Raw genomic sequence first — 11,705 nt, forward strand, 5'->3', positions numbered from 1 at the left:
TTCTTATTGTTTTATTTTTCTTTATGTGTATTTCATGGATTAAGATTCTCTTTGCCTTTAAGGTAAAAGTCATACATGATGTATTGATGTCTTTAAAACTGGTTACATGAATTGATTTTATTTAAGTTCTTGAATCACATATATTTTCCAAGATGAGAAAGTCACTATCAATCAGGATTAATGTAATATAATACATATCTTGTTATTCCCTGATTGTGAGAAAAGAATATTATTTATGATAGACCAGAAATTTAAATCATAAAGTAAGAGGTAGAAGTAAAGCTTGAATATAGCTTATTAAGAATATTATAGTGACAATCAACTTTATTACAGCCTGGCATCAAAAACAGTGAGGAGTGGTGCAGATTCTGCTTTGGTAACAGTTTCCAGTTAGCACTACTGAATCAGGCCAACAAGGACACCCCAAAGCCTAAGTTGGTCGAGGGTCATCAGCCTCTTCTCAGCATTCTGCTCAATATTTCTCAGGTTTGTCTTGGCACTGTGATTGTTCTTTTGAATGTTTTGTTTAATTATGTTCCTTTCTTTCTGGAGAAAAGTATGTAATGGGAATATATTGATGTATGATATTTTCCCAACTTGTCAAAGAAAGAATAAGGGGGAAAAGTACAAGGACTTGTATTTGTTTCTGGACATTTTTAATTATTGGATTGAAGGCAAATCTTCTTAGGCAGCTCTAAGGGAATTGCACTTAGCAAGCACTTGATGTAAATGATCATAGAAACTGTAAAGATTAGTCATGTGATAACAATTCCCTGTTTCTTTTTCTTTTCTTTTTTTAACAGAAAGGGTTGGAAAATCTACTAGAATGGCATGCCCAGTGGTTAGAGGTCTTAGGGTTCTCCGAAGCTCAAGGTCGCTGGTTCTATTCAATCCTCGCATGCTTAGAGAAACCTCTCATTCCGGAAAGCTGCTCTCAGATTCGCCACATTGCTAGGATCTGTGCTAGCATCAGAGCAAAACTGGTAATTATATTCAAAATATATTTATGTTGAGTAGGCATGTTATTCAATAATATAAAGTATGTAAATACATAATTATTTTATATTTTTTCATAAAAAGCATAAATTTTCACGATGTGCTATACAGGTATTGCTTGTGTAACCCTTTATATCTGAAGACCATATACAGTTGCTAATGCTACAACAGCACAGGATACTAAGATTGAAAGGGTTAACCCATTGGCACCAGTTATGTGGTATCATGTCACGCAAATATTTTGCTCCCGCCGGATGATGCCCTATCATGTTATGATCTCTCCCTCAAAACATACATTTTACATCATTACTTATGTGATCATAGGAGTTCTATTTGTATAGATACATTTTTATTCACTTGTGAAAATAAGGTAAACAAATACAAAAACCACTGATTATCACCCTGTTAAAGTTGGCGGGTGAAAAGCACTCATAGAGGTGCAGTGTGGCATCGCACTGGGAGAGATCTCATGCTTAGACACTATGTGTGCTTGTTATCCAGCTGACAAAGAGCAGCATTATGCTGATATAAGCCCTGGCATGAATGGGTTAACCCATTCCCGACGGGGGAATTCTAGCCTTGAATGTCCAAATGCCGGGGCGTTCGAATTATTAGGCCTAAATCAATTGAATGGCTGGCACAATACTGTGCCGCCCGGCAACTGGGCTTTTGAATGCGCGGTACACATGCTGTACCACCCGTCCTGTGTGGGTTAATATGCAGTTAATTCTGGGATCACATTGGTCGTCTCAAAACTGCATTAAAGAAGTATAATAATCCATGGGAAAAATTATAATTGACCCATGATTGAGTAATAGAGAGATATCAGAAGAATCAGATATGCCCTCTTAACCTAATACAAAATCACATTACACATATCAAAACTTGCATTAAACAAATATGATAATATGATAATCCATCGGACAATTTATAATGAGTCAGGATAAGGTGTTGTTACAATGCAAATCAAGACTTTCAGCTGTAAAGAACCATAAATCACCATAGAAGTTCATTGAATATTAGTATTTGGTTATCTCCCTCTTAACATTGATGATGCCCATCCTGCTCTTAGGCATAGGTTATGGAAATGATAAATTCTCAAGTCCTTTTAATATTTATTCTTTTGAGTCCCCATCTTGACATTATTTTGAAACCTCTTTTTCATAGCCATGTTATTGTTTAATTTCAGAGACTCCCTAATTCTCCTGCATGTGAATATGATTCTAGATTTAATATCATCAAAACGAAGGTCGTTGCAATTATTCATCTAAATGGTAGAATCAGTTCACAGTAGCATATGCTCTTCATGAAAGCTCATCTATATCTTTCATCATTTCAGATGAAATTCAGATATACCATGTGTGATATTTTATAGAGAAAATATTACTTTTAACCCATTCACGCCGGGGCTATTCTGGCTCTAAATGGTCGGAATGCTGGGGTTTTCGAACGCATAAGCCTAACGCCTCGGGATTCTCGGGCGCACTAGCCGCGAGCATGGGCTGTCCGCTCGCTGGGTTAATATTATTGCACCTGTATATTGAATAAGAAATTCCTCCCAGAAGGTTCTTGAATCTCATCCTTTTGTTCTTCTCTTCACAGGACTCTCCGGACCATACTGATTTGCCGCAGCTGAATGTGATTATCTGCATCGTGGCCAGGTACTTCAATCAAGAGGACCTGGCAGATGACTACTAGTTTTTTTTTTATTATTCAAAAGTAAGCAGCCATTCTGAATGTTTTCAAGCAAAAGTAGGACATGGGTTTTATTTAAAGAAAATGTTATGTAAGGAGAAAATGTATGTTTACATAGCAGTTTGGATTTGGGTAGTATGAGGTATATAGATGATATAGTAAAATATGGAACCAAGAATGACTTCAGAAATTCATGAGGAAATATGATTTTTATGGTTCAGTTTGATAGATTTAAGTATAAAGCACTACCTCTTGCATATTACATTGATTTTTATTTTTCAGATCATAAGCACTGTTTCAAGTGTGCAGAGAATGAAGAGGAAAGGAAATTTCAACGTACATTAAAAGTTGTGTAATTGTTTAAAGGCCTTAAATATATCTTATATATTTTCACAGCATAATAATTTTTCCGTTAGATCCACAATGTACCTTTTGAAAGTGCATATACTCTTTTTATATCAATTATTCATTTTTGAACTAGGAATGCATTATTGTTTTCTTCTTTTTTATATTGTATCAGAGAGTTTTTATATAGACAAACATCTGTTACAAAGTATATTTATAAATTCAATACTGTCAATGTTTTCAAGACAGTTGTGACATTAAATAAATGGGGAAAAAATGACTGATTTTACTGTTTCATGGTATGCAGAAAGAGACTTTATTATTTGTGATATAATATAAAAATACACCATTTGGCATACTTTACCAGTTACCATTATTATTGTAATTCGGGCTTTACACTATAATCTCTGCTTCTCTCTAAAGTGTGTATGATTGGTCTTTGAAAAGGATTCATGCTGAATAAGTTGTACACAAATCAAATAAGGGAAAAATGAAGAACACAAGAATTTGGCAAAGGCCATTTTGCTATATTCCTTCCTCAAGGCATAAGGAAGCAATATAGGGAAAAGGCCTTGTGCATATAAGTTCCTCCCTCTGTTTTCTGTGCATGATGGGTATTGGAAAAGCAAAGGGAATGTTGAAATGATTATCATGTAATAAACCATTTTGTTAGAATAAATATTATTATGGGATTATTCCACACTTATTTTATGGATATATTATGAATAAGTTGTAAATTGAACTGGATATTTACTTAATATGCATTATATCTGTCAGTCCTTAACCCACTCGGTACACTACTGTACCGCGCATTCTAGGCCCGTTCGCTGGGGACACGATACGGTGTCGTTTATTTAACTGATTTAGGCCTATGCGTTTGAGAGCCCCAGCTTTGTGACATGCAAGGCTGGAATGCCCCTGTCATGACTGGGTTGTCATTGAATATTTTGGTAATTTCATACACTATCATAACACAAGATCAAATGAACAACCAAAAGGTTCTGCTTCTGGTTTAGTTTAAAATTATAATAATAATAATAATTATCATTATCATTATCATTATTATTTTTTTTATAATGAACAGTGTCCATACATAGTAAAGAGGTATCACACTGGGCTTAACCCATTAGCAGTGGATGGCATGATTTGCTGCAAAGGCAGAGTCGTTCGTAGACGTGGATGGCACCGTGCCAGACAACGTAAACCCGCCATCCTACTGCATACATATTTTTTTAAAACTGCGACCAATGGGTTAAAATCTTTTTCATTTTGCAGCCTCATCATTGTCTCATTTTCTGCACTACTTTACAAAGGACACAATCATCCCATATCACCTCCTTCCCTCCTTTTATTGTTTGACCGACTGTCTGTCTGTCTGTCAATCACTGTTTGGATTGCCCTATTACCAGATTGCAGAAGAGGATGCAAATAATAGAATAGTTTGTGTTTTGCAATGCATTTTTAAACATGAAAAAAAAAAAAAAAAACATATACAAGGGAACATGGGAATTTAGTATTCCAGTACAATAGATTAAATATATATTTGAGTTAAGAGTTGACACACAAAATGCATGACATAACATTTTATAAAAAGAGTTTGAAGATTATAGTATCTTCCACAGAAGTGTGACCATGATTGCAGCTCATGTTAGCAATCCAAAAACTCTTAAGTATAAATTGCTTTTATAAACAACTGGTTGAAACTGATTTACCAGGAATTGAAAATAATGTCATCACAAAAAAATTATATATATATATTCTTTAATATTGCAGTGATACATATATAATTACTTACATTATTAAATGTAAAAAATCAAAAAGAGATCATGATAGAAAAAATCCAAATCTGAAATGTAGAGTCTACACATTTTTCAAAAAATAATATGTCTTATACACAATATAAACTATGTAGCTGATCCTCCTCCAGTGCTTGCTTGTTGTTCAACTGCAAAAGAGAGTGACAAGTTTCAATATTGCAACACAAAATGAAAAGAACTGCAACTACATCTATCACAAAGAAAAAACACATTACAAAATCTATCCACTTATATTTCAAATAAGTATGCTTGTCTTTAGCCTTATAACTATTTAATAAAAATAGATATAAAAGTAATAAACAAAAGCAACATAATCTTTATGTTTACATAATGGAATAAACTTTATGCTCACATGATTGAATTATCTACACATCAGAAAAGATTAATTCATAATGTAAAGTAACAACGGACTGTGACACATTCTGTTTCCTCTAAATTAGTGAAATATCTATAATTTAGATTGATCACTTTCTTGATTTTTTTCTTATCATGATTTTTTTTTCTACTTATTATTTTTTATGGTAATGTTTGCTATGTGTACACATACTTGAGAATGGAAAATAGCCATTTCATCCTTTAGGGGTTAAGGGTAAGTAAAACTGCACACTTATTTACTTCATAAGAAATTAAAGGATCATCCTATGTATACAGTAACACTTTGCAATAATCATACAATTGCAATATATAATATGAAACTCTCTTGAAGTCTTTCACTTCTTAGAAAATGACAAAAGTATCTGACAAAAGTAACTGAATATGAAATAAAAAAAAATAAAAATAAACCATCAGTGGAATGACCCAAAGAAAAGATTTTAGAGAGAAGAAATAACGCGAAACATCAGAAATAAAAATAATGTAGCATTCACCTTTATATGCATATTCCAAGGCTGTGGAAATCGTCCTCATGTCGGATTCGATCGTTGTGGCCCAGTTCTGGACATGCCCTACTTCTTTCATGGAATCGGTAAAAGATGAAATGAGACCCAACCACTGGGAAGTCTGTCTTTGAAAGTTGGTAGCGTTTTGCTCAAGTTGGCTTGCCTCACTGTCTAGCCTCTTTTGGTTTAAATATGCCTGAGCAACGCTGCAACGAGAGAAGGGGTAATTGTAAAAAGCTACCTCTAATGAATGAGAAATAAATGAACAGTAGATTTTGTTTTAACCCTATCCTGACGGGCCCAGAGATAAGTGGAAACCCCCTACACCGGGCCTATGCAATATTGCATCGGGAACGTCACACTGGTGCTTCGCCCCGTCATCGGGAATTTAGCCGTGTCACACTGGTGTGACGCACCATCATCAAAGGGTTAAAATAGGATAGACATTAATGTAGATATGTATGGGTTTTGGAGAAGAGGGGCATCTTTGTATAAGTGTACCTGTATGTATGCATGCAAGTGTGTATCTTGAGGATACATCTAGGTTTGTACAAATGTCAATAATTTTATGAAATTAATATAGAGTACTGCAGCACATTTTTTTTTTTTTTTTTTTTTTTTTTTTTACAATATTAGACATATCCAAAAGAAGATAATAAGGAATGATTAATCATACTTCCATAAAGCATTATGTACCTTAATATTATTGTATCTATATTATTAGAAATGATTAATATGAGATATAAATGGTATAACTTTCTAAAGAATAAATAACTCTTCTATGGTTTTTTAGTACTTTCAAGGGGACAAAGAGTTAAGTCGAGTTACAAAGAGACAACATGGAAAAAGGAATTTTGCACTATATACCTCCATTTCACTGGTATTTTAATGCTAATTGGCAAAGGTAAATCCAGAAGCCTTGCATGATATAGGAAACAACAATATTAAGGCCACAGAACACATGATGAAGCACTAGAAGATAGCAAGACAGACAGCAAAACTATGCTTTTAGTCAATTGGCATCAAAGATATAGCTATTAGTAATAAAAAGTTTCTGAGATATATACATTTATACAGATCAAACAATATCAAATGTCAAAAGAAAATCCATACTGTGTTGGCAAAGCAAAACTAGAACAAATTATCAGGGAACTATATGCATCACATATAGTATATATATATAAGTAACGACATTGCATATTGCACTGGTGTTATTCTAATGCATTACTTGAGTTTTTATATCCAAGGGGGGATTAAAATAATACATTTCTTCTACAGAAATTTACATACCCAACATTGAGATGATCTACTAGAGCCTGCGTCAGATTGCTGCTAGCCTGCACAGCCTCCTTTCTTCGCCTTTCTGAAATGCGCAAAGTAATACATTCAGGCTGAAATGTTAAAGTTCCTTCAAATTTTACAAAGATTTTATCTTATTATCTGATGGAATAAACACCTTGTCTCACGATTCTATAAATGTATATAGCAAATAATACCTACCAAACCAAATGTTTGTAAATGTATAACCCTTTTGAGATGGGCCATATCTTAACATATAATTTGGGCTTTGCTGGATTATTTTATAGACTTAAGGATGATATATGAGTCTATATATGATATATTAACAAAGTGATACTAATTAGCATTTGGTATAATGTAATTGAAGGAATAACTAACTATTTAAAAAAAAGGAATGTGAAAGTTATCTCAAGAAAAAAATTAACAGTTTTAATATTTTGTTGAAGAAACTTACCATAGATACACCTAACTACAACAATATAGAATGTAAGGATAAATTATTCTCTTCATATCTACACCCCATAAACCCCTTTACCAGAATGTCAGCTGCCATTAAAGAGATATAAGACACTTGCATGACGAAAAACAATTATGTATACATAATTCTATTAAATCCACCAATAAAAAAGCTTTTATTCTTAGAGAGAGAGAGAGAGAGAGAGAGAGAGAGAGAGAGAGAGAGAGAGAGAGAGAGAGAGAGAGAGAGAGAGAGAGAGAGAGAGAGAGAGAGAGAGAGAGAGAGAGGAGAGAGAGAGAGAGAGAGAGAGAGAGAGAGAGAGAGAGAGAGAGAGAGAGAGAGAGAGAGAGAGAGAGAGAGAGAGAGAGAGAGAGGAGAGGGAGAGAGGGAGAGAGAGAGAGAGAGAAGAGAGAGAGAGAGAGAGAGAGAGAGAGAGAGAGAGAGAGAGAGAGAGAGAGAGAGAGAGAGAGAGAGAGAGAGAGAAATACAATACACATATAGAATCAACAAAATAACAAAAATCAACAGGCCATCAGTATAAAACAGCATGACAGACCTATGCAAATTATAGAAAATAATACTCCTATAAAGAGATGAAACAGATTCAAGATCATGCTGAACTAAATTCCAAACCCAAGGAAGTATTGTAATGTGGTTCTTGTCATGTGCAAATGCTGGCTTTTACAATATGAAATCTGTGAAGTATGTTTTCCTGTCTGGGGGGACTATGATTTGGGGCTAGATATCCCCCCCCCCCCCCACCACTGATTTCACCCTTTCCCTTGATGGTAAGGACTAATTCTTACAATCTCTTATTCTAAAAATGTATTTCTATTTCTCTGTATCTCTATGTGTAAAAATTAATCCAATATATACAACTGCCTGATGCAAAGAGGCTTACCCTGTTCTTCTTTCCGATTCTGCTGTCTCGTCTGGTGCTCTTTTACCATGCTGGACAACATCTTGCTTGTTTATATTGCAATATCAGCGTAACCTGAAATAAAAAAAGACTGAGAATAAATGAATATAAAATAGTAATGGTAATAATGATAATAATAATAATAATAAAAAAAATATAAACATATATCATACAAAAACGTACATACATACAAACACACACACACACACATATATATATATTGCAAACCTGCACTTGATTGCTGTAGTTATAGTTATAACAATTTCATGTAGGTAGTCTAAAACAGGGTTAAGCTGTATTCTGTTTAACCTTGTGTGGACGGAATAGATTTGCTTATCCAGTCTCCAGTATGCATTTTATTTCAGAGCAAGGCAGCTTCACAAAACATACCTTGACATTTCCCACTCTCTTTCAATCACTCATTGTGAAACTAGAGTCATTTTTATGTTTTAATTTTGTGTGTTTTATAGCATTGACTCATATCACAAGCTCTATTAATACTGAAGTCTACTAAAATTGTAGTAGTGGGTCCATATCAGCTCATTATTTTCTTTAAACTTAGTGTGATAGTATTGCTGTTTTATGGAAAGACAAAAAGCAACCATATTTTTTCATATTTGTGCACTGTCATGAATGAATATGAAACATATAAGCATCCACAATGAAGATAACATGAAGAGGTAGGGATGAGGAAGGAAACCTGTACTTCTGACTGTGAGTGGCACTGTAAAAGGCATCCCTATTGGCACAGGGGCACATTTCAGACACTGAGCATGGTTTGAGTCACTTTCCTAATCTCATTCTGCCTGCACATCCTTCATTGGCGGTAGTTTAGAGCAAGAGGTAAGCAACTCGCTATGTGTCATTGCTCTATAAAGATAATGCTTGCTAGAGACTGTTGATGGGCACCATTCAAGGCTCTCTCTCCTGCTTGTGCTAGAAGAAAGTGGTGCCACCTAAGTTTTGGCTGTTCAGTGAAACCCATTTTGCTTAATAGTATGGCAATTATAGTAATTATGACTGCAAATGTCATCATCACTCACTCATGACACATAGCACAATAAAATACCACAGTGATCCAAATCCCTGAATATCCTGCACGTGATGACGCCCGTCGTCAGGCCAAAGCTCCTGCGTCGTGTATGTCATGACACTCGTCCGTAATTTTCTTATATCTCAAAATATTGATACCACTAACACAAACTGTAATATTTGCATGCACCAAACCAGATATATCTTAACACTGCAATCACACTACCAAAATCTTATTGAGCACTTTGCATTTTTCTCACACATCAAAAATCACAAACAACCGCAAGCACAGAAACATAAATTTTCTATAAATGGCAAAAATGCTCCACTTGGATTTCATCTTCTGGTCTTAATATGAAATCTAGGTTGATTTTGAAACTGTTGTCTCATTTTCTAATAAATCTATTTTATGTATAGTGGACTTTCCTGCCATAAATTTTCTATATTTTGTTTACAGTATTTTCCTTGATTTTGACCTTAGTTTATGGTAGAAAACATTTATTTTTTGAGTAACAAGTGATTTTAGCCAGAAAAGAAAGGTCAAAATTACTCAAAACACATAAAAAAACAATAGGAAAAGCGTTTTAAATTGTTTTCCCTAGTGGCACCCTAACCTAAGCTAACCTGGCTTGACCCATTGTTGGTACATAGCTTAGTGGTCCATAGCACAATGCCCAGTACTCAGTATATAATTCAATATCCACCTAATCATTAGTTAGTCCTAATCATATATATAAGCTAAATTAAAAATACTGAAGAGAGCTACATTAGTATGGAAAATCATGTGATGTTTATTGTGTAAAAATACAATTCTATCTAATCTACAATCACACTGCTTAGTTTTCAGGTAATAAAGGTATTTGAAGGCGTGTCAGTGTACAGTTAAAATAAAAACACAAGTATCTTGATTCTATAAAAGGTCTTGATAATGGAAAAAAAAACGATACTCTATAGGTCATTTAGTGATCAAGTAATCTTCCATATATCACTGAAAGATAAAATAAGGAAACACCATAAACGAGAGGACTGAAAAAACTTATCACACATGACCAATATCCAGTAATTATCAACCACAAATAATTTACCGTAAACTAGACACCTTAGCGAATATTCGTAGAGTAAAATCAAAACAAACTCTTGACACTTGACACTTGTGACACTTTTGCGCGTGCGTGAAGAACCCGCGGCGAATTATGGGTAATTAGGGACGAGGCTCGACTCAATTATAGGCGGAAATCATGGAAGGAGAGAGAAAAAGACTATGGCAGTATATAAACGTGGGTATGGAATTGGTTATGTTTGCTGTTTTAATCTGTGTGCGATTCAAATGGGTAGAGGAAATGTGATAAGACTTGAAGATGGGGAAGCAATCGGGTCTTGTTAAGTCTGTGTATATTTTCTGTTTTAAAAGTTAATTTCGAGGTATAAGTAGTTTTTTTCTGATTTCATGCTGATTTCCATAACCCTTTCTTTCCAGGTACTACTTTAACGTAACAATTAAGAGTCATTAATTTATAACATAACTGATCAATATATCGTAAGAGCGTTTCAAGAAAGCTATAAAGTTGCTAGTTGATAATAGTAAATATACTAATATTATCAAATCATGATTGTGTTTTGTAACTTATATCATGTCACTCAATCCTTAGTTTACCCAGTTACAAGAAAAGAAAACGAAATTACCTCATCGTAATAATAGAAAATGTAATATTTACATGGGATACTTTTCACTTCTATTTTCTTCCGCACAACAAAAAGCATTCCGTAGCTACACTTGGTAACTTACATGGGAATATCCTCTGTCTATGGATACACTAGTGTCTCATACTATAAGTAAATCATCCTGGGGAACCGGCCCTCTTTTGTCAAGTGTTAAGAACTGAGTAATTGATGAAATTTGCCGGTAATTCATCCGGTTGTAAGTTCAGTTATCATTACGTTTCAGTTTCCACAGTGTACCGAGTTACATTTCTATGTTCTTTACTTTGAATCATTTTTAAGAGACATTGATTTTACTTCTTCAAAAAGATGTTTGAACCCTAATGGCTTAAGCCAGTACGATCGCATTCTTCCATGCCTAGTGTGATATCTTACTTTGATTCCTTCTCATTTTTGATAAGATTACACAATTTCAATGACCTTCCATGTAAAGCTGTAATGAGGAATATTTCCCCCGGTCTTTGAATTTATTTTAAAATGTCATGGTAATTAAACCTACCATACTTTATTTTATGACTGAACCTATTCTAGTGACATTACATCTTTTT

The 11,705-nt window shown here is 34.2% G+C and overlaps 2 protein-coding genes across 4 annotated transcripts in view; one reads left to right on the forward strand and one right to left on the reverse strand.

Moving 5' to 3' along the window:
• The window catches only part of LOC147467539 (gem-associated protein 2-like), a 7,313-nt gene extending 3,999 nt beyond the window's left edge, over positions 1 to 3,314 (forward strand). For both annotated transcript variants that reach the window (XM_086531239.1, XM_086531241.1), the window contains exons 5-8: positions 334 to 486; positions 804 to 983; positions 2,599 to 2,715; positions 2,974 to 3,314. In XM_086531239.1, the coding sequence (XP_086387365.1) occupies positions 334 to 486; positions 804 to 983; positions 2,599 to 2,694 (429 nt within the window). In that variant the 3' untranslated portion in view covers positions 2,695 to 2,715; positions 2,974 to 3,314. The remainder of the gene's footprint in view (positions 1 to 333; positions 487 to 803; positions 984 to 2,598; positions 2,716 to 2,973) is intronic.
• Positions 3,315 to 4,476: 1,162 nt separating this feature from the next.
• Positions 4,477 to 10,651, reverse strand: LOC147467540 (biogenesis of lysosome-related organelles complex 1 subunit 1-like). Of its 2 annotated transcripts, none has more exons than XM_086531243.1 (5): positions 10,538 to 10,651; positions 8,389 to 8,481; positions 7,022 to 7,094; positions 5,720 to 5,937; positions 4,477 to 4,981 (listed from the first exon to the last, which is right to left on the reverse strand). In XM_086531243.1, exons 2-5 carry the CDS (start codon positions 8,447 to 8,449, stop codon positions 4,941 to 4,943), a joined length of 393 nt encoding a protein of 130 aa, XP_086387369.1. In that variant the 5' UTR covers positions 8,450 to 8,481; positions 10,538 to 10,651; the 3' UTR covers positions 4,477 to 4,940. The 2 variants fall into 2 exon arrangements, with proteins under 2 accessions (XP_086387369.1, XP_086387368.1); XM_086531242.1 differs by having other exon boundaries at positions 10,524 to 10,647.
• Between the last annotated feature and the right edge of the window lie 1,054 nt (positions 10,652 to 11,705).

Source organism: Penaeus japonicus, unplaced genomic scaffold (genome assembly GCF_977035675.1).
Source record: "Penaeus japonicus unplaced genomic scaffold, GWHDUDI00000001_assembly GWHDUDI00000035, whole genome shotgun sequence".
Lineage (NCBI taxonomy): Eukaryota > Metazoa > Arthropoda > Malacostraca > Decapoda > Penaeidae > Penaeus > Penaeus japonicus.